Source organism: Aedes aegypti, chromosome 2 (assembly GCF_002204515.2).
Source record: "Aedes aegypti strain LVP_AGWG chromosome 2, AaegL5.0 Primary Assembly, whole genome shotgun sequence".
Lineage (NCBI taxonomy): Eukaryota > Metazoa > Arthropoda > Insecta > Diptera > Culicidae > Aedes > Aedes aegypti.
The window spans coordinates 346,977,059-347,000,847 of NC_035108.1; the positions used below are offsets into that span (position 1 = coordinate 346,977,059).

At 36.0% G+C, this 23,789-nt stretch overlaps 1 protein-coding gene across 1 annotated transcript in view; it reads right to left on the minus strand.

Annotated features, from left to right (window-relative positions):
- Positions 1–23,789, minus strand: part of LOC5570445 (T-box protein H15) — a 146,973-nt gene that overhangs the window by 36,626 nt on the left and 86,558 nt on the right. The window contains exon 4 of the mRNA XM_021846195.1: positions 5,436–5,721. Within this exon, the coding sequence (XP_021701887.1) occupies positions 5,436–5,721 (286 nt within the window). The remainder of the gene's footprint in view (positions 1–5,435; positions 5,722–23,789) is intronic.

The following is a 23,789-nucleotide window of genomic DNA, read 5'->3' on the forward strand; positions in this document are numbered from 1 at the left end:
TCCAGGGATTCTTTCAAGAATTTCTTCAGGGATTTGAAGATTTCCTCAAGGTTTTTTTTTTTTGTTTTGAGATTATGACGGTAAATTTTACACCGATTTTTCCTAAAGCTACTCCGGAAATTGTTTTGAAAGATCATCCAGAGATTTCTAGACATGGAGGTTTCTTTCGAGGTATTTAAAGAAATTTGTACAATACCCTGGATGATATCTCTAGAATATTCTTTGGAAGTGTTACTGGAGGAAACACTGAACAATATTCTTGACATTTCACTATGGGCGGTTTCAAAACAGACTGGCGGCCAAAAATATTTTCTCAATCTCATGTTGTATTTATGAGATTTGTGATACAAATTTGATGTTTTATTTTCAAAAACAAGTTTTCGAGACTATCTTTTGAATAGGGCCTAATGCGAAGTAATAAGTTTTGTTACTATTGATGCATATAAACCATTTATGCGATTAACGTTGTAAACATTAGAACTTACATAGAAATTATTATATGAATGATTTACCGATATTCAATTACACTATGGATTATTTTTTAGCTATTTTTAATAGAAATGCTTTGTTGTTGTTAGAAATATTGGAAAAATTCAAAAAGTCCTAAATTAAAAAAGTGAAAATTTGTGCAGCTGAATCCTTCACGAGCCTTTAGTTTACATCTTAAAGTATCCTTGGAAACAAATTTTAGCCTGGGACAACTTGGGACAAAAAAGTATGGGATGTGTAAAGTTTCGATAAAAAATCAAATATATTTTTTCAGTGCACTCCCCGCATTTTTTCCGGTCTAAAGTACGAATTTTTATTTCATTTTATTTTTCTAAGATAGCTTTTTGAATAAGCTTTCGGACAGTGTATGAAGATCTGTATAAAATATTACGATTATGCGGTATATTGTATTCAATATGTACCTTGTGTTTGTACTAAATTTATTATTTTTCTCAAAAACTCCTACTTTGACTTACGGTATCAATTAAACTATAAAAGATCTTACCTTGATATTCCAGGAATATCTTAATAGAAGTGTTTACTATGGAATGATGTACAAGAAAAATCTATCGAAACAAGTCATTTTTTCGATTATTGACCACCTGATCGCCCATAGTGCATTTATAGTATTCTGGTTAGTAGTGATTAGAGTCCGCGGCTACAAAGCAAAGCGTATAAGTGAACATCGGTTTGAAAACCGGTCCATTTGGACCTCGATTACAACTGCGGTTCAAATTCGGGTGTAAATATTCGGTCGCATCAGAACGATGACACAAAACGTACAAACTGAAAACAGTTGAAATCCACGCTTATCTATTTCTACTTATCGTGTCTTGTTGTATGGTATAGTAAAATCCTTGGTTGTTTCATAAAGTTACCGCTAAATGTAACCCAAAATACTGATCTTAGTTGATTTGCTTAAATAAAATATTTATTCAAGCCTCAAGGGTCTTGCGATTTGTACCAAGAAGTTCCATATATGATCGTAGAAATTTATCTGCGTGGATTTCAACCGTTCTATATCTATTTGCTTTGTGCTTTGCTATTTGAACCTAAGTTTGAACCGAAGTTGTAAGGTTCAAACCAAAGTTGAACATCGGCTATAACCATGGGAAGACAGTGTAAAACTACATCATCATCATATAAGTTTATGCGAAATGTCACGTTTTCAGTTAGATTCCATGTTGGTTTACGCGATGAGTAGCGGAAGTTTACTACACATCCCGGTCAACCAGTTAGTGATTTTCGATAGCGATCGATATAGATTCGTATTGAACCGTTAGCGATCGCCATCGTTGGTCAAAGATCTATAAAGAATTATAAAGACTGGTTGGTCGGGATAGATGTAGTTTTTCAAGATGTTTAGTATAAATTTACTACGGATCTGGCATTCGATTTATGTGTATGATTTCATGCTAAAAATTAAATGGATTTTTCTATCTGTACAGAAACAGATCCCTTCAGGAATTGCTCCTAAAATTCCTTCAAGGATTTTTAACTTTTAATTTAATTGTTTAAATACTTATTAAAGGACTTCAAGGGACATTCTTCGGGGAATACAAAAGGAATTCTTACAGGCTTTCCAGTGATTTCATTTCAGAGAATATAGCGATTTCTGCAACAGGATCTGTTGAACGTGGACCAAAATCGAAGTTGGATGGACATAGCCATGGATCGAGTAAATTAACGTAACATCGTTAGCAGTGTTTTATTGATGTAACACAAAGAAAATAAAATGAAACCAGGTTTTCTACAAGGATTCCAAGATGTATTTACTCAGGGGTTCGTATAGAAATTCCTTCAGAAATTTCTACAAGGACTCAAATAGGCATTGATGATTCCTACAAAGATTTTCAAGAGATGGATTCCCACAGATATTCCTAGAAGGATATTTTCATGCAATGCGAGCTATTCCAGAAATTAATAAAAAATGACCTTCAAGGATACCGTAAAAATTTTCTTCACGAACTCCAACAATCATTTCTCTCTTCCTTCTCTTGTTGTCAAAACCTTAAGAGATTCCTCCATTTATCATTCATTGATTTTTCCTTCAGAGATTTGTACATTGGTACCTACAGGGAGATTATCTCAAGGATTTCATCAAGGAATGCAAAGAACAATCTTTCAGGCTTTCGTCCAAAGATTTCTAAGATTTTAATTATACATAATTCTACAAGAAGTATTTCTCCAGAGATTCGTATAGAATTTTTACAAAGACTCCAAAAGCATTGGTGATTCCTACAAGAATTTCCAAGAGAGGGATTCCTACAGAGAATCCTATAGGGAATCCAAGAAGGATTTTTTCATGCAATATGAGCTACCCCAGAAGTTAATAAGAAATGACCTTCAAGTATTACATGAGCGTTCCCTTCAACGATTATTTTTGGAATTCCTCCAAAGTTTGTTCACGAACTCATCAAACAAATCCTCTATTGCTTCCTTAATACATCATTCATTGATTTTTCAAGTGATCACTTTGGAATTCGTTCAGGGTTTCCTCCATGTACAGATTTCTCCAGGAATTGCTCATTTATTTCCACCAACATTTTTATTTACTTTTAAATTTATGTTTCAAACTATGTTGGTTACATGTGAAAGGTGTTGAATTAAGGAATCAGTAGAGATCATGGATCATGGATGCCTTCAGACATTTCGACATGTATTGCTACAGGAATTCCGAAGCAGATTCTTTCAGGGAACCTGATAGAGATTTACACAGAGATTCCACTAGGGAATCCCAAAGATAATCTTACAGCTTTTCCTCTAGTGATTTTTCAAAGACGAAGACTTATATGTAAATTTCAAGAGGTACATATTTCTCTTCAGAAATTCGTAAAGAAATTCCTTCAGGAATTTCTATAGAGATTTCAAGAGGCAACAGATTTCATCAAAGAATTCATGACTTCAATCATAAGTTTGTCCAGGAACTTCTCCAGTGATTTTTGCAAAGAGTCCAAGAGATATTCATTATTGGATTGCTACAGAATTCCATCCGGATTTTCCTATAAGATTTCTACAGAAATTCAAAGACAGATTGCTCCACATATTCCTACAGGGATTTCAACAGGGAACTCAAAAAGGATTTTTCCATGCGTTTCTCCGGTGATTTTTCTAGAGATTCTTTCAGAGATTTTCCAGGAATTTCTACAGGTATCATTTCAAGAACTCTATCAAAGATTTCTCCAGATATTTCTCCTGGGAGGCTTCAGGGAGTATTGCAAAAAACATCCAGGGATTTTACCAGCGACTACTGAAAAGATTATTTCATAGACCCCTACGTGGACTCAAGAAGGGTTAAATCAAGGATTCCTCCATGGATTCATTCATTTCATTCCTATCCAATATCTGGAGTAAGGTTTTCATAAAAAATTAAAGAAAAAATCTAAGTAAAATCCGTAAGGAAGTCAATGGAGATCATTCGATACTTCTGCGGAAACGAAACTTCCATTGAGTCTATGGTTGAGACTATTGTGCAGATTTTTTGGGAAAATGATATCAAGATTGTTGTGGAGATTCCTGCGGATGTGTTTGCGAAACTATCTACTGAGACTGTGTAGAATGAAGTTGCTTGTTGATGACACAACATTTATTTGTGGCTTATTAAACTGCACAGCGTAACAAAAATGACATGTTTGTGTGTCTCAAGGATCAAATTAAATATGTGTAGATTTTGGGTAGCTGAATCTGAAGCCGTTCTCGGAAATGTTCCAACACGTCACAATTTTTAGCTACAGGTCGCCAAAGTTGTATAAAACATTGGTTTAATTGATGTTCGCATGAAAATTAAAGTGTGATTTATCAAACTTTTTTGTGATCTAATCCACCAAGCATGCCTAATGTTCATACAATTGGACAAACTTGCATGCAATTTGGCTGAAATAGTAAAATTTTGAATTTTCAACGGTCAATATTTCAAAATCTAGACGTGCTATGATATTTTTGAAAACGACGACAATGGATTCAGCAACCCTTAACCCCTCTACCGGCAGCTTCATAATGTACCGCAAAATTCAAATTCCAAACGTTATAACTTTTTTGTTTTTCAATATTTTTGCACCATTTTTTTCACAATTTCTCAAAAAACTCTTCTAGTTTAAGGATCTGTGTCTCTATTGATCATTTGTTATCTGGTTTTGAAGATATTCCAAAATTCCTTGGGGGACCGACCCATAACTAGAACCCCCCGTTAATTTCTCAGGCTACAGAATTTTAATCGTATTCGGATATTCACTCTTCGGAAAAATACATTAATGAGAGTATGTTGTGAAAAAATGAAGCAATTTGGTGCAGCCGTCTTTAAGTAATGACCATTTAGGTTCCTGGAACCACGCTGGCCAAATAAAGATCTTAAAAACTTCAAAAAACATCATATCGTAATTTTCAGATATCTCCAAGAATACTGAACCGATTTGAATGATTTTTTCAGAGAAGCTTCTTATTACTTGGCATTATATAGCCCACATTTTATTTTTTTGATAAAATGATCAAAAACAAAATGGCCGCCAAAGGAATTTTATATGGAAAATGTCGGTCCCCCAAGAAACATCGGAATATCTTTAAAACCAGATCACCAATAATTAATATCGACACAGATCCTAAAACTAGAAGAGTTGTTTGAGAACTTGTGAAAAAATGGTGCAAAAATATTGAAAAACAATAAAGTTATAACGATTTGAATATTTATTTTGCGGTAAAAAATGAAGCTGCCGGTAGAGGGGTTAATTAAGTAAATAGCGGTATTTTGGTGCTGGAGACAAATGCGTGTTCCGCAGTGCTGTTTTATGCTTCCTGTGATCCGTTTTTTTTTTGTGTTCGAAATTTTTATTTACGCTCGTCCACTAAGGAACGAAGAAAAGATATTGCTGTTCATTCCAGTACAGCTATCTATTTCAATCCACCATGCAGAAGACAAACTCATACAAAAACTTACGATTACGTACACTTACTTGTCCGTTCTTGTCCATTTCGTTGTTGGTCAGTTTGACCTTCTCGAACGAGATGACCTGCTTCCGCAGAGCTTCTGCCCCCAGGGGCGTATCCGGGTGGGCGTATAACCGGGGCGGTGGAGGAGGATCCGCTTTTCCCGCCACCAGCCAGGACGACCGGTGGTACGCATACCGGTAGCGGCGGTTGTCCAGCGGGACAATGTCCATCAGCACCACGTACCGATCAGCCGGAGTGACCTGCCGAAGAGGACCGGAAAACGACACGCGAACCGTTGGGAACATTCGTCTGAAAAAAGGAGAAAAGAAGGAAAGGGTCAAGTCAAAAAATGTTGTCAAATATTAAAGCCTAACTCTGTAAAAAGCATGTTGGTTTCGGTAAAAGCATCGATGATAACGATCTACAACATTTCCTAAAAAAAAACATGACTATCGGAAGCAAACGGTGTTTTACAATTATGAATTTTCAATAACCGAAAGGCATGATGATGAATCGAAGAAACCGCCGAAGCACACCTTGCCATCCGATCATCATCATCGCAACCCGAGCAGGAGAAAATTGCTACAGAATACCCATTAATGGTATTCAGAACAATTTCCAAATTATATTCGACCTTTTGTCCTTTCGACCATTTGTCTTTCGATCTATTGTCCTTTTGACGCTGTCTTACAGCCTTTCGTCCTTTTGTCCAGTCGAATTATGGATTTATTAACTATTACAAAGAATGCTAATTTTTAATTCGGTTTGTATTAGTAGCAATATAACAATAAGCGAAAGGTTTTTGATATTTATAATAAATAAATTAAATAACTTATCAAGTAAGTTAGTTAACAAGAGTAAGTTCAAACAAAAACTACCATTTTGTTTTCATACGCAATGTTGGTCTCTGTTATGATGATTGTTAACTTGATCAAAATATTATTATCTTGATTATCAATATTAGTTTTCAATCAGTTCTCACTTCCTGCACGGGAAGCCCTTTCGCACCGAGCGAATCAAACACCTCAAAACGTTAAACCTTCCGGAGGCAGCCGTGTTTTACCCGTGTAAGTTTGAGCGATTTAGTTAGAAGGACGCGGCGAGATAAGCAATGGATAGGTTTTTCATTTCGCTTTTGGGTTGTTCCTTCCAATCCGGGGCACGAAGGTACAGCCATAGCATAAAAGCAGTTGAATAAGGTGCTGAAAATGTGAATTTCACCTCCTTACTGCTGCTGACCCGGGGTATTACTACGGCGCGAAGGTAAAACCTATTCAGCACATAGTTAGCGGTAGTAATTTGCATGAAAATTGATTGGAAGGTTCAAGCGGCGAGCCTTGGTTTTTGATATGCTAATCGAGCTGGAAAGGTATGGTTTTAAAATTTTGTGTGGGTGGTCACGGTTATGTTGGTTGATCACGACTTGGAGAAGATCCAAATGTAGTAGTTGAAAATAGTTATGATAAAGAAGATGCCAATTAAGACTGTAATGAATTCTTCATTGGCAATATACGAGAACTTTTAAATGAAGCCAAACCGTTCACCGTTAATTTCTATTTCTTAGTTTACTTTTCCTGTTAGAAACTATTAATTCATATTTCCCAAATAAAAAAGTGCCTGCCTTAGCCGAGCGGTTAGAGTCCGCGGCTCTAAAGCAAAATCATGCTGAAGGTGTCTGGGTTCAATTCCCGGTCGGTCCAGGATCTTTTCGTAATGGCAATTTGCTTGACTTCCCTGGGTATAACGTATCATCGAACCTCACACTCGATATACGAATGCGAAAATGGCAACTTTGGCAAAAAACGCTCTCAGCTAATAACTGTGGAAGTGCTCATTGAACACTAAGCTGAGAAGCAGGCTCTGTCCCAGTGAGGACGTATTGGCAAGAAGAAGTAGAACACGCAGCGAACTGGACTATCGAAATTCATACATGATTATGAAAATTCATACATCATTATGAAAGATGGAACGATTATCGAAACACGAACGCTTTATGTATCGTTTTAGCATCACTCCACACCAAAGCGTCGATAGGTGCGGGGTGTACGCACGAGCATATCGATCGCAAGGTCCTTGGTTCGATTCCAGGTTGCCGCGAAACCAATTTTTGTTTTTAAATTTAGGTTTCATAAGGCAAATTTATGAATTTCAATCCGATTCCTTGTGGCGAATTTTCATAAGGGGTTCCTATGTTTATCGATAGTCCATTTTCCCGAGTGAAGAAGCTGGGGATAAAACAGAAACCTTATTGCAGGAAAAAGAAGAAGATCGTATACATTATGTCCCCAACAACGGGAAGCAACTGTTTCGTATTCAATCAAAAGAAATAAATTGCACCCAATTATATCCTCGATTGAAATGTTCCACAATATGCCAACTGCTGCCTCAACACAATTTCATCCCGCATACACAAGTGAACCGTTTAGTGTGACCAGCAGTAGTCAGTCATGCAATGCCTGTGCAATGGTATTACGGCAAGTTCATTCATAAAATTGTACGGCAATCACTTTATAAAAGTAGCAAAACGATGTAGACATATGCAGACAAAAAACGAATTCTCTCACACTCGACGGTATGCAATGAGGCAAAACAAATCATTGCTACCAACGACGCGTTTGAAGAAGGAAGGTGCTGCTATTGCCGCTGCAACATCGACAAAAAAACGAGATCAATAATTTATTGTAATAACCATCATTAAACTATCCGTTTAAGTAGACGACTGTTTGCACAAAGATGATGATGCTTGAGCTGGGTCTGCTGCTATTTTTTGTCGTTCTGTTGGCCGATCAAGTGCCATTTGATGGGAGTAGGAATGTGTGTGAGGTAATTACCAACCGTCAGTCAACCAGTCAGGGTGATGCAAAACGATGAGAACAAGACATTAGGACTCATCGTCGTCGTGAGGGAACCATCTGGTTACAAACGAAGTGGGAAGGGTAAGATGATTCAAAACGTCAACTTAAGTTCAAATGTATTTTACTGAAAAATAGCAACGCTGAACAAGAAAGCGTCCTCTCATGGCGTAGGGGTAACGCACCCTAACTAGAGATCAGGGAGTCGTGAGTTCGATTCTCACTGAGAAGACGTGTAACTTTTTCGCAAAACTTCTGTGTGCCCAACTTTCTCTCCATATGCTGATATGACCATTATAAAAGATGACTAGACCAGATTTAAGTTATTCAGAACAATTTGGAAACTCGAAATGAAGTTTGTTTGTTTATTATTTGTCTAGTAACGGTGTGATTTTCAATCTAGTGTTCGTTGAATTAATGTTCATTGTCTAAATCTCTCCCTATCTCGATGGTCTCTTCGATATCGAGATGTGAAGAAGCGACTGTGAAACAGATGAACCAAACAGTTTTACAGTATGGTAGAGAAAAAAAGTGAAAATCATCATATCATGTTCTTTCCAAGTATGAATATCAAGAATGAAATCAAAATAATTTTGTTTTTCAGTTGATTTATTTAATCCGATTTTAAAGATAGTATTATTTTGTCACTTTATTCTTAGAAGAGGGGACTTTGGAACATACCTTGTGATTGTATCATACCTTGTGATTATATCATGCAATCATCGAGTACAATATCTGTGTGTGTCAGTAGTGTATGGTCTTTTGATTATGCTACTATGCTTCTGTGGGGCGGGCGATAGAAATCAGATCAATGGTGTTCGGTTCACATTGGGCGAGCGTAAAACCAAGTATTCGTGATCAAACGAAGATGGATAACCAACTGGTGAGCTCGTTTCATGCTTATGATAACACATTTGTATCGTGACAACGTCAAGTTTATGTAATTTTCAAACAAACTATGGATAGTTCGTCACTAGAAGTGTTGGCATAAACGCTTTTTCATGTTATATAAAACTTTAATGTTCATATACATTTCTTATGTCGTCATAACCAAAAATAACCTATGAATAGTTTGACATAATGTATGAGAGACAAAAATGCAAAGCCAATTTTAAGTAAGAGTATTTTTTTCTGCTTACGCATAGATCGCCGACCAAAGGACTCGAATATCTGTTTCCGCCCTCGACTGTGTTGCCCTGACCGTTGTTATTAAAGTTAAAATCTCCATCAAATTTGTGCTCACCAGTCGTTTTCTATAGCTTAGCTGCATGTCAGGGCAAAATATAAAAAAAATGGACTCGTTTTGAAGTTACGCCCTTTTGAATGTATAAGTCCACTGGTTTAAAGGAAATCTGAAATATTTTAACAGGTTTGGCTTTGCCCCGATTATCGAAATTAATAAAATATTAAAATTTGACTCAAAGTTAGTTCATACAGTTATTTGTAACTTTTTGGGAGGAGTTTTGAATGAGAAGACCAACAAATTTGGGATTATGCCCTTTTGGAAGTGTATCCATTAAAAACACTAATATAAAATAGAATTATTAGGCATTTTAAGGCGAAGTAGGCCGTCATTGAAATTTGTACGCGTCGTTGATGATTGTTGCTAATTCATCTCACGATTTCGAATCAAAGAAAATCAGTTGGTTTTGAACTGGCACAGCTGAAAAAGTATCAGCATACTTTATGCATGTTAGCGCGTACAGTGATACTTTTTCAAGTCAATATAAACTATCAAGAGAGCGGTTCCATTTGAATTCGAATGTCGGTTGGTTTACTTTAGTATTTTTTGATTTGGCTGAAACTTGGCATATGCTTTCTTTATACCCAAAAATGCCTATTTGCATCATCGGTTCGCCATTTTTACCCTAGCGTTACTTTTGAAAAGGGCCTAAGAAAAAAAAGCCTTAACAATTTTCAAAAAATTAAAACTCAGAAACTATTTGTCTGATCGGTTTGGTGTCTTCCGCAAAGTTTTAGGTTATTGTTTGAACTATCTGGAAAAAATATACACAGTAAAAAAAATTTGTATTTTTTTTTTATTTCGAAAATAAAGCTTAAAAATCCATTTTCACAAAAATCGTTTTCTTGATTTTTTTATTTTTTTATATTTTAAAGTAGACAAAAAATGGAGCCTTTTGCACAGTGGGTCAAGATGGAGAAATCATGGACAAAAAAGTTATGATTTTTTGAAAAAAGGTGATTTTTTGAAAATGGTCATAATAAACTTTTTAAATATTTTTCAACTCGATTGTATGAAAGTACGCAAAATTTACAACAAAAAAGGTATACGGAAAAATCAGGCTAACTTTTACCGTTTTAAAGATACAGCGATTTTAATACAAAATTATGATATAATTTTCAATGTTCGGTCATTATAATATAACTTAGAAACGGTTTGTCCGATCAGTTTGGTGTCTTCCGCAAAGTTTTAGGTTATTGTTGGGACCATCTGGAAAAAAATATACACTGAAAAAAAAATGTTGTAATTTTTTATATATCGAAAATAAAGCTTAAAAATCAATTTTCTCAAAAGTCGTATATTTGATTTTTTTTTATATGTTGAAGTAAACAAATAATGAAGTCTTTTGCACAGTGGGTCAAGATGGAGAAATCATGGACAAAAAAGTTACCTTTCTTTTTAAAAATCATAACTTTTTTGTCCATGATTTCTCCATCTTGACCCACTGTGCAAAAGACTTCATTTTTTGTCTACTTTAACATATATAAAAAAAAAATCAGAAATACGATTTTTGAGAAAATTGATTTTTAAGCTTTATTTTCGATGTATAAAAAATTACAAAAAAATTTTTTACAGTGTTTTTTTTTCAGGTAGTCCCAACAATAACCTAAAACTTTGCGGAAGACACCAAACTGATCGGACAAACCGTTTCTAAGTTATATTATAATGACCGAACATTGAAAATTACATCATAATGTTGTATTAAAATCGCTGTATCTTTAAAACGGTAAAAGTTAGCCTGATTTATCAGTATACCTTTTTTGTTGTAAATTTTGCGTACTTTCATAAAATCAAGTTGAAAAATATTTAAAAAGTTTATTATGACCATTTTCAAAAATTCATCTTTTTTCAAAAAATCATAAAATTTTTGTCCATGATTTCTCCATCTTGACCCACTGTGCAAAAGACTTCATTTTTTGTCTACTTTAGCACATAAAAAAATAAAAAAAAATCAAAATACGATTTTTGAGAAAATGGATTTTTAAGCTTTATTTTCGATATATAAAAAATTACAACATTTATTTTACAGTGTATATTTTTTCCAGATAGTCCCAACAATAACCTAAAACTTTGCGGAAGGCACCAAACTGATCGGACAAACCGTTTCTAAGTTGTAATTTTTTGAAAATTATCAAGGATTTTTTTTCTTAGGCCCTTCTCAAAAGTAAGGCTAGAGTCAAAATGGCGAGCCGATGATGCAAAAAGGCATTTTTGGGCATAAAGAAAGCATGTGCAAAATTTCATCCAAATCAAAAAATATAAAAATGAAATTTGGGAAGAAAGTCATTTTCTGTGGAACCGCTCACTTTTCATCAAACTTCAGCGAATAATGAAGCCTCACTTAACTCAAAAGACGCAAATGCCACAAAGTCATGGTCCTGGCAAAATATTTTATTGTGAGCATGAATAATACGTTTATCAGTTGGACAGTTTATTAGCAGAGTATGCAACGATCAAATGCTTATCCGAATCTAAGAGAATCTCAGAATTTGTTACGAACAGTAATTGGAAATTACATTCATCAAGGAAAACAATCATAATAACACTTCTGTGTGCTAAATTCAATCACCTTTTTTTGAGCCAAACTGTAGTATCAAATTGACTTAAAGCTTCTAGAAATTGGTTTTAAAAATCGTTGATTTTTACCAAATTTTGTCAAAAGTGTTTCCGGCAATACTCGAATTTTTGAGGGAATGTCTGAGGAAATCCCAAAAAAAAACAGGTAGTTTCAGGAGGAATAATTGGATGAATCTTTGGAGGATTATCTTGAACAGTTTCTGGACGAAATTATTAAGGAATCCTTTATGAAATTAATGGAGGAATTTTTAAGGAATTCTTTTCATTATTCTTGAAGTAATCCTTGAAGGAATTCCTGAAAAAAATTCCAGAAAAAATCTTTGGAGAAACTTCTGTAGAACTGTTTTAAGCATTACTGAAGGAATTCTGAAGAAATCCCTACTAGTATTGCTGAAAAAATTCCCTGGAAAAAATCACGAATAAATTTCAATCGATATCCTTACACCAATTCCTGGTGTAAATTTTTTAAAGAACTTCTGGAATAATGCTCACAGACGTCACATGAAAAATCCTACAGGTATTACTGATGTATTTCTGAAGACATCACTGGAGCAAAAGTTGGGGCAATTCTAGCGGAAACTACTAGAGAAACACTGTGAGAAATTCCTATGGGATTTTTTGTAGTAGATTTCCGGAGGAATTTTTGAAGTAATGTTTTCAGAAATTCCTGAAGAAACTCTGCAGAAACTGATACAAACATTGCTTCAAATTTCCATAAAATACTGGCACTCATTTATTACGTATGCTTTTAAGGAATTTCTGAATGAATTTTCTGCGAGAATCACTGAGAGAATTTATAAAGGAATCCCAGAAACAAAGGTTGAAAGAATCCCAAGTAACCACTAGCCCGCTAATTCGCCTTTTTCGGCTTATAGGTCTGTTATACGGCTAATATAGGGCATGTCAACTCTATCAAAGCCCTATATTGGCACGGAGGGCGAATCAAAGTGCTATTGGGTTACTTGGGATCCTATGAATAACGATTGCAGGAATTCCTAATGTAATGTTTGGAGGAATAACCTGGGGAATCGCCTAAATGTTTTAATAGTCCCAAGAGTAATAACGGAATAAATCCCTGGAGGAATTCCTTGAGAAATCGATTTAGGAATATTTGAAGCAACTTCTGGATCATAACTGGAGAAACCCCCAAAGGAATTACTGGAGGAATCCCTGGATAAAGTTATAACAGAATTCCGTGAGGAATTCTGAAGAAATATTCTGCGGAATGCTTGCACCAACTCTGGAGATCACAAGGAGAAATTTCTGTTTGACTTACAAGAAAAATCTCTGGAGCAATTTGTAGAACAATTTTCGAAGCCATTTCTGGTTGAATTCCTTGAGAAATCACTATATGGAATCTTTTATGTAAATGTAAATTTCAGCGTAAAATGATGCACATAAAGAGAATGTCAGATGTGTCGCAAATTTACATGACATATCGTGTAAAATTACATTAACATCATGTAAATATATGCGATTTGTCGCGTAATCGGTTAGAGCCCATGTCGGATTATGCGTTGCATAGCGGAAATTTACAAGATGTTGATGTAATTTTACACGATGTGTAATTTAGATTCACGACAAATCTGGCATTCCTTTTGTGTGCATTATTTTACGCTGAAATTTACATGGATTTTTCTTTCTGTGTAGTCCCAGGAGCCCCTTACGTTTCTAATGGAACCTGACGTACCCCGTCCCCTTCGAAACCCTTAAAAATATCTCTGAAATCCAATATGTCCATCCCCTCAACCCCGTAAGGCGGCATCCACAAATTTAGGTAATTTATAAACGCTCTATGGAGAGGGGGAGTGGGCTCAAGCGTTACGGCTCAATCAAAAATTTGAAATTTTGCATACAAAATGCGTTACGTAAGGGGGTCAAAAATTTCCAATTTTAGCGTTGCGTAATAAAAAATAAAATGCTGCCTAAGCGAATGTAAAGAAGGAACTTTAATGGATAGTGAGGCCATAATTGATGTAACTAAATACCCGTTAGAGATTTGAAAATAATATGTATTGTTGAAAATGATATTTCTCAATTCTCAAGGAAGTATATAATAGTAGTTTATGGAACAATTTGTAGAATGATGATTTTTACAGCACGAGCCGTAAATTTATCCTACGAGACTTGGCGAGTAGGATAATTACGACGAGTGCTGTAAAAATCGAGTTCTGCAACGAGTTACGTACAATTTTTTTTGCAATTCCATAGAAGACCACTTGAGGGTATCAGAAACTATATCGAAATGCATTCACCATTATATTACAATTTCTGAAAAAAACACATTGTGTAATGATTCATGACGCAACTCAAAACAGTTGCGTAATGAGAAAACGTTGGATAAATAATCATTAGAGCTCTGGTTTCAGTTGCGTAATGACTATTTCCGCACTGCATACTTCAGTGCAGGAAAGTAGGCCGTTTCATGACAGATTGGCGTGATAAAAAACAGCCTATTACGATGAGAATTTGTAAATGTAAAAATGTATATTTTGAGCCACAAATGAATCTAAATTTGATTTCTTCTCACTCAAATCGGTGCTTTAGTGTGATAACCCTTATTTGGCTTAACTGGCATACAGTCCTCAGGAAGTAGTTTTTGTTTGACAGATATGTGCTTGATACAAATGTACTATACGTCCAAAGAATCATTTTGAAGGTTTTCTTGCCCAATAAGTACTGTAAATACTGTCAATTTGATTAACATGCAAACTAGATAATTTTCCCATGAGTGTTTTTTATTCCACTTTACCCTACTGTCGAAGCAATTCTTTCTATTTGCGCCGTTGATGAAACGATGATTGGAACTAGCCTTCCAGCCTAAACTCACACCCCGCGGGAAGTGCTTCAGGAAGCGATACAGAGATGGATGCACTCCGATACCGATCTGATGATGGAAATTTAATTTCCGAACAGTGCCTAATGGGGACCGTGATCGTGCAGCTTTCGCGTTGATGGAAACTCTATAATTTTCGAATTTAAATGAACAAAACGGTCAAAATGTTGTTGACTCACTTTGGGCCCCCAGATGATCATCACCACCAGTGCCGCAACAGTCCACAGTGAGGGAATGTCGAAATTTATGTGCATAAACGAGCCTGGCAGCGCAGCTTTTAGCAGCCAATTTCCCACCCTCATTTGATTACGTCACCTTAGGAGCTGAGCTCGCAGTCGGTTTGTCGATTTCGTCAAAAATAAAAAGAGTAATAACCATTTTCCCGGCTTAATGATGCTTGAAAGCGAGCTGACGCAAAGTGGCCGCATGTTTTACAAAAGTTGACCAAAAATACCAAACATGCAAAATCGTTCAGAATCCATAAATCTATATGGAGTGAATTTTAGCTGATATCTCATCAATGCAAAAACCGAAATTTATATAAATTAATATTCCATACTATAGAAATCAAGGAGAAGTATCGACAAAAGATTTGATTTTTTTTTACTTTTCACCAGCTTTGGACCACTGTGCGACTGTGGCGGCGCTGGCGACAAGGCCTTGCCTTCGTTGAATGTAAAACATATTACGCGACTCGAATCGCTCTCCGGTCGGTGATCAATTTCAGCACGGGTCATTATTGGGAGAGTTGAACGATTTTCAGCTTGCCTGGTGGTGTGGCTGGTGGAGTGTGGAAAATCGAACCTCAATGAGGCTGCTCACTGTGTAACAACTGTGGCACTATTGACGAGTATTCACAATTGCTACGACTCTTTGGGTGCTTTTATGTGGTGCCTTTTCGGGACAAGCTGATTGAAACAAAGTACATCCGCTTTTTTCGGGTAATCAATTTCCTGACCGGGAAAAGTAGGGCACTTACAGTGTTCGGATGTAACTGAGTGTTGATGGGAATGAGTTTTACCAGTATGATTTCTGGAAGTGTATGTTCTGAGGTAACAGTTTCTTCGTTGAACTTACTTTTCCATAAGTCTTCTTCTTTCAGGCATTACGTATCAACTAGGAGTTAGTCTGCCTCTTGCCTCTGCCTCTTAAGTATTCTCATGAGCACTTCTACAGTTACAGCTAACCTGAGAACTTTCTTTGCCAATTGATCGTTGTGATTCGGTGAGCGATTAACAAGATCTCGGTAAAAGGTGATGCTTCAATTTCCGCTCGGTTCAAGATTTTTTCGTATTAGAAATTTTCTTGACTTCCCTGGGCATAGAGTATCACCGTACGATAGACAAATACGAGAATGCAAAACTGAGCTGAGAAGCAAGCTCTGTCCCAGTGAGGACGTAATGCCAAAAAGAAGAAAAAGAAGCTTTCTTTGAAAGGTCGAGAGAATCTCCAACCCGATATGATCTTGGACCGGCGGGATTCGAATCCAGAACCTTCAGTTTAGTCGTGCTGAATAGCTTTGCCGAAGTTTTCTTCAGCTCGAATGTATTAGATTTCGTTTCCACCATGACAAACACTGCTGCATCGTATTCTCTGACAGTTCCATTTCCGGATGGTGGTACCATCGCCGGTGGCACCTGTCGTCCACCCGCCAACAACGGGTGTCACTTCCCGTTTCGGTTAATTAGCAAATTAGCTCTAACGCTAACACACTCATCCACGAAAGCAGCCCTCCTCCGGTCAGGCATTGAGTGGGAGTGAACTCCCGAGAATGAGATGAGCTACGTCAGTCAGTTGTCTGATTATGTCTGACGGAGCCACTCTCTGGATTTCATTCAAGTCGCACAAGTGCCACTTGGAAGCAGTTGTGGGCGGCTGGTGGGAGAATGCTAATTGCTGTCCACTGGTGCTGAATTAGTGCTAGATGGGAGGGGTAGGGAAGTTTGACTGTTTTCATAGAAATTGAGTTTGGTTAATTCGTGTTCGGAGTGGTAGTCAGCCGAGTTAATTGAAAGTGAAGTTCAATACTTGGAAGGGTAACCATGGGACAAAGTTGACAAAAATCAATTTTGCTTGTCAGTTATTTGTAGTTTGCAATTGAATTATCGGGCACATTTCTTACCACTAAAAGCAAGAATATCAAAGATTTCAAATAGGTAGAGTTTTTTAGTTACACAGTCTTTAATGTTATGGCCCCCAAATCAAATAAAATCTTAAGCTTACACGTCTCGTGTTTTCAGCTTCAATCATGCAGAGCCATTTGTAATGCATTATTCAATTGCTGACAAAATCCTGAACATTGAACGCAAAGCGTCTTCTCTCAAAGAATGTTGGTAGTTAAACCGCTCGATTAACATGATTTTACGTTTTTTTTTCATATATAATGTACCGTAAAACGGGGTATCTTTGATAATGCGGGTAGCTTTGACAGTGCGGACCCGAGCAAAGGCGGATAACTGGATGATATCGAATTGATAACAAATTTTACTACCGCTGTTATTATATTTATATTGTTTCATCAATAATAATAAAAAACTCAGTGATAACAGAATTTACTGTTACTTTGTTTTTCGACGAACAAGATTGAGTCTGTGCAGCCTTTGGCTGAAGACGGTGTAAATTGTCTTTTCAAAAAAATATAAATTATAATTCTTTGAAAGAGGTTGCATAAATATTCAATTTTTTTTTTAAACCTATCAAAGTTCGTTTTACGGTACATGAAATGACCGAGCCGTCAGTTCATCCAAGTGCATTATTTTTAACGAAAAATTCAGCCTTTAATCGTGTATACTGAGCATCCTCGTTTGCAGTTTTACTTACAAAATGCAAGAAAGCATGCAATTATGGCGAATGTGGGATGCAAGATCATGAAATGTTTCAGTTGCACTCAAGATTGCAAGCATTCCTGAATGCAATGAGGCAGTTTACATTATTTATCGTTTAATATGCAGTTGTGTGCCATGGACATTTTAGAGTTTTCTGCGCTGCAGAACATTTTAAAGAGTTGTAACTTTTTTACAGAGGCGCGTCCACGTTCAAAACCATGGGTAGGACAAACGTTGGCAAACATTTTGTGCACAGTGAAGCTAAGAAATATGTTGACTCTATGGAAACCTAAGCTGGAAATTGGTAATTACTATTTTTAAGGGGTACAAACGCAGAGAGTGTCAGTCATTACTAGTAGACTAGGAAAGTTTTTCGTCTTCATATGACTGGTAACGACTGAGTACCTTAACAATAGGACAGAAGACTCTATCGCCTGAAAAAAACAGACTAAAAAGAAACACAAATGAAACAGAAACGAGGCCGAAAAGATACCAAACAAGAATAAAGAAAACAATACAAAACCTAATAGAAGCTTATAGATAAGATTTTGATTCTTCATACCATCAGAGCAGATATATTTCTTAGAGCTAACACATTTTTCGAGAATTCCTCGTGACAATCCGACAAGTATTACTGTGCGTTTTCTCATGACCTTCTTTAGAAATTTTATCAGAAACGATTTCAGGTGTGTTAAGATAATACTCTGGAAATTTCTAAAGTAGCATATATAGTGATATTTTCCAAGGATTTTTTTCACGAATTGTATTTAAGATACCTCAAGAATTTAACTTGGATTTTTCAAGGATAACCACAGAAATGGAATTCCTCGAAAGATTTTTTTCAGAAATCATCGGAATTCTTCCAAAAAATCTTTGAGATTTTTCTTTAGAAGGTCCTAATCCAAGATTTTATCCAGTGATTCATCCATCGATTTCTCTGGGAAATTGTCCAAGATTCTTGGTCAAAATATCTCCTAAAATTCAATCCATAACTTCTCCAAAAATGCTTCCAGTAGTTTCTAGGGAATTCACATGAAACTGTTTTTCAGGATTTATATAAGATTTTAAACAAGAGATTTCTCTGAAGCAATTACCTTCAGCAATTGCTCCAGACATTTTTTTAATATTTCTACAGAATTTTCTCCACTAATTCTGAGATTTTCTCAAGTAAATCTTTTTTCTTGATTTTTTCAGAATTTCTTCTTGTTTCAGAGAAATGTGGAGATTATTTTTTCTGAAAAATAGATCCATACTTAATGGAGAAGAAAATTTTAAAGTAGCCTCTAATGAATGCTATGTAAACTTTGAAGTCATCCTTAATAAACATGGATCTCTGAAAGAACTCCTGGACTTTCGAGGAAGTTTTAGAAGATTTCATAAATAATTTGCTGAAATAATAGAAAAAAACGAATCTCGGTATAGGATCCGCAGGATTTTCTAAAGGAATTTCTCGAAAAAGAGTGGAAAGAACCTCTGATGAAATTTGTGCAGGAATGATCAGAGGAATTAGTGGAAAAATTGCTGTAGTATTAACTGGTATATTAAAAATAGACCTTTCATTTGGGAATTATTTGAGAAACGTTTAAGGAAATGCTAGAATTTGGTATATCTAGGAGGAAACGTGAATGATGAACTGCCGGTGGAATTCTTGGAAAAAAACCCCTGAGCTGTTTAAAAAAAAACCCTGGGATAAACCTTTACGGATTTCCTCGAGGGAAAATCTTCTAAGCATTCTATTCTATTCTGGCGCTTGCACAGCCAATAATAAAAAGCATTCTGGAAATATCAACGTTTCTACTGCTATTTTCTTGTCAGTATCAATATTTGCAACGTATCATCAGTAATATGACACAAATATTAAAACGGCCAGGTCAACTGTGCAGACTAATTTAGTTGAAGATAATTCTGAAATCAATGGCAATCAGATTATTCACTCGTGAATAACATGATTGGCGAGATTTTTTAAATTTGTTGGCAGAAGAAACGGGGACAACCACACTTACCGTTTAATTTTTGAGAAATGGGAGAATATTTTGAATAAAATCATTCTAATAATTCATGAAAATAGAGACCAAGTGTCTAAAAAGAAACCTGTAATTACTTTAGCAACACTCAAAAAAAAAATGTTCAGATCGTACAGGATTGATCGTAAATATATTTTAGAAACCGTCCATTTATTCATTCAGAAATGCCATAGAGGATTGCTCCATTTATTTTCTAACGGTTGAAGAAATTTCTTGTAACAATTCTTACAGTAAGCTTATTAAGATTTTCACTATAAATATCCTCAATCATTCTTCACACAAGTCAGAACTTGTTGGGGGTCATACACAAACCATGCCACGCTTCACTAGGCATAAGTAAACCATGGAAACCGTTATAGTGTCTTCCATTCACCATAAGAATAAGTACGATGTTGATCGAGTTTTATATGTATATTGAGCAGATGATAAATAATTTAATAAATTTTGCAAGCTTTCTGCTGATCCTATTTTTGTTGAATCGTGGATAGGGCAAGCCTTTGACTGTCCTACCCAGGTGTTTTTATGCGTAGTACATGTCCTACCTGTCCTACCCACTTCCCGCGCCACTGCTTTTTTGTTATTCAACCCAATTTATAAGCTTTGTTCACACTTTAGTGCATTTTATTTTGATCTGTGCATTAAATTGTTCAACTATCTTGTTAAAAAAGTTCTAGGGTACGTTTTAGAATATATTACGTTGTCAGGATGTCAATTGAATAGCAGGCTGATATTTTACGAAAATTTGAATTCTAGGCTAAGAGCAACGCCCAGCCTAGACTTAAAATTTTGATAAATTATACGAAATAATTCGAAATAGTTTTAAATTGATGAAGCTTAGATAATGCTTGCTGGTTCCGGCGAGTGAAGAAGCATAAGCACGTATGAAGTGGCTTTCAACGTGAGTCGACACGTTCCAATGTTGTATTATTCACCATTTACATGCTATTCCTGTTTGTTCTAATGATGCAATTCATCCAACGCGGGCCAATGCTCAACGCGTGATACTGCTTCGTTGAACGTAGAGACAGACAAGCAGTATTTTAACTGTATTGGCACCAGTGTCGTAAAAATTCAGCCGACTCATTCCCGAACAAAAACAAACTCCACTAGCACGAAGACAACCTGACTCTGAGAGCGAATGCGAAGAAAAGAAAGAGAAAGAGAGTGAGTGCAACACACGCACCATTCACTGTTACCCGCTGTTGAAGTGTATTCAATATTAAATTTCACCTAGAGACACTGACATTAATAATTGAATATAAGTATTAATAAATTTTATGTTATTGGTGTAAGAAAACGGCAATGTGATGCTTCCAGTTTGTGAATTATGGTTTTCTTTTTAGGAAAAAGTGCAGTTTTTTTTTCATATTGCGGATAAAATCGACCATGCTGTCGAAAGTGTCAGTAGGTGGATGAGAATCGGTGTAGAAAGGGAAATTGAGAACTGAATGCACGGCCTATGAGATTCGTGTAGGGTGATGTGCTAGTAGCCATCGTTTTAAGCATTGATCAGTGAGAACTGCAATTTCCCCAGTATTGCAGTGAATGATGCTGATACAAACCGATGCCAAAAAATTCTTTCTCAAAACGGCTTTAGCATTGTACAATAACATTTTGATAAATCTTGATATCTTTTTGGAAATAATGCAAAGAAAATGCATCTTACCGTATTCTCAACCCGTCGTATCGTTTTCAACTCCGTCGCAATCAGTTTCCAGATTCGTCTCACAACTTACGGCTCACTGTGTGTATTGAGTGGTTAAAACACAACATATCAACGCTATAATAAAATGTTTTACTAGAATACACACTTAGAACTAAATGCTGAATCTCGGCTTTCTAAAACCGAGATTCGCACAGCCGATCGCTCAGCATTGATCTCGGTTTACTAGATGAAACTGATAAACTCGGTTTGCGTTTCAATATGCAACTACTGATATAAACTGACAATCTCGGTATTTTCAGAACTGAAATATCAGCAAAAAATCAAAACAATCATTTTTGAGGTACTGATTTAACATCTTTTATTTTTTGTAGCAATGTCTTCTAAGTATCATAGTTAATTATTTGTCTTCGGGTATTCAGAAGAAAGTAGTCAATGCAGTTTGAAATGATGCATCTGCACTTTCCAATTGAATTGCCTGTTCCGGATGCGACAGAAGAACACATTTTTGCCGACTTTGAGTACTAAAATAAAAGCTAAAAAAGTACTTACGGATAATTTTGTGCATGCCACTGTAATCCCGTATTAGAATTTTTCATGTTTTCGCAATTAAATCACAGTATTTTCACACTTTTGAATGGTACACATGAGACCGGCGAATGTTTTCGTTTACAAGCAAAGCAATATGGCGGTAGAACAACATACTGAGAATCTCAGTAATCTTATTGATTAACCGATATGTCGGCATTTTCGACAACTGAATTCGGGGAAAAGGTAATAAACGTTGGTGCTCGGCACGCGGAGATGCCGAGTTACGGGTTAAAAATCATGTTAGCTGAGATATCAGTTTTATGGATCCCCGAAACTCGGTTATAATTAATTTTTAGCTGATTTATCAGCAAAGAGCTTAGATGCCGAGAAAGTTCAGCAATTTGAAATGCCGAGCTCGCGAATATTATTTAAGTGTGTATATAGATCTACTAATTTCCTTTAAAATTAATTGTTCGTCATCAAAATTCAGTCCAAACATATGAACACAATTCCTTTTGACCGTACAATTATGGCATTTGCTCACAGTAAAACGAAAACAACACAATCAAAAGAACCGTATTTTTACGTCGAGCGTCGCGCACACATTGATGCGCACAAGCTTTTTTTCTTAGTACGAAGGATTGAACTTTGTTTACATTCTCAATTATACGCGGCGGTTGAGGAAATTTCGTAAAATTTTGTGATATATTGAAGTTTTACGGCGTGTGATTGGAATGAAATCCTTCAGTGAAGGAGTACGAAGGTTTTCCATAGTGAAAATAAGTGCCCGGCGAAGTAAGTCACCCAGTAGCGCTTAAGACGAAGTAGAACAAAACCCTATGTATCGTCAAAGTCACATTCACACCAAGAAGAAATCAACGATGACGGATCCTACTAAGTTTCAGTGTTTTTGACTGTATATTGAAATATGCAGACACTGATGGGCACTTCCGATTCTTGCGTATTCTGCGTAATCCGAGTTGTTTAGATCGTAAAATTCTCCAGATACCCTGAAAAACTAAATCAGCGACGCTTGTAATAATATGCGAGTTTAACATTGTTATATATACTAACACAAGATTGCAAGTTCACATTTTCTATCATTCGCAAATCATGAGAATTGGCATCGAGTGAGTGTTTCGTAAAGATTTTAAGGTAGACAAAGGGCGTTGCGATACATGTCTAATAAGTTGAAAATTTTGCCACTGGTAGGCGCTAGTGAGCATCAAACATATCAAACCCATTCAAGTTGATCTACGTCTTGATATAAACCACTTCAAATATTTAACGTTTTCCTAAAGTGGCTGAATGTATACCAATTCAAACCGGATATCCTTGAACCTTACTTAATTACTTAATTACACATGTACTGAATAGCTCTTGGTCTGTCAAAAGAATTCACCTAAAACACTAACTTTTACATTGATCTGCATCGACGGATTTACTGCCGTCCTATCTGTTAGGATTTGAAGTTTCCAAACTAGTTTTCTTTACGAATATTCAATAAATTCCAGAGGATTTTTCTTAACAGATCTTATTATATTATGAGTGTTGCTGAAAGAGCATTGAGAGATATATTGAAAACTGAATACAACTCAAATTTGAGGAAAATGCAGATGAGACTGACTTGCGAATCACAGCAGTATAAAAGTTAAAAGTTTTCAGTAACCACTAGCGTTCCCTAGAGGCAGCTTATCGAGCTAATTGAGTATGCAACACGTAATCTGAAGCCTAACGAATATCTTTGTTGAAGATATTGGCTTTTTAGCTGTCCAGTGCCGTGAGATATGATTTGATACTCGCTAGCACCCAATAGCGGCATACTG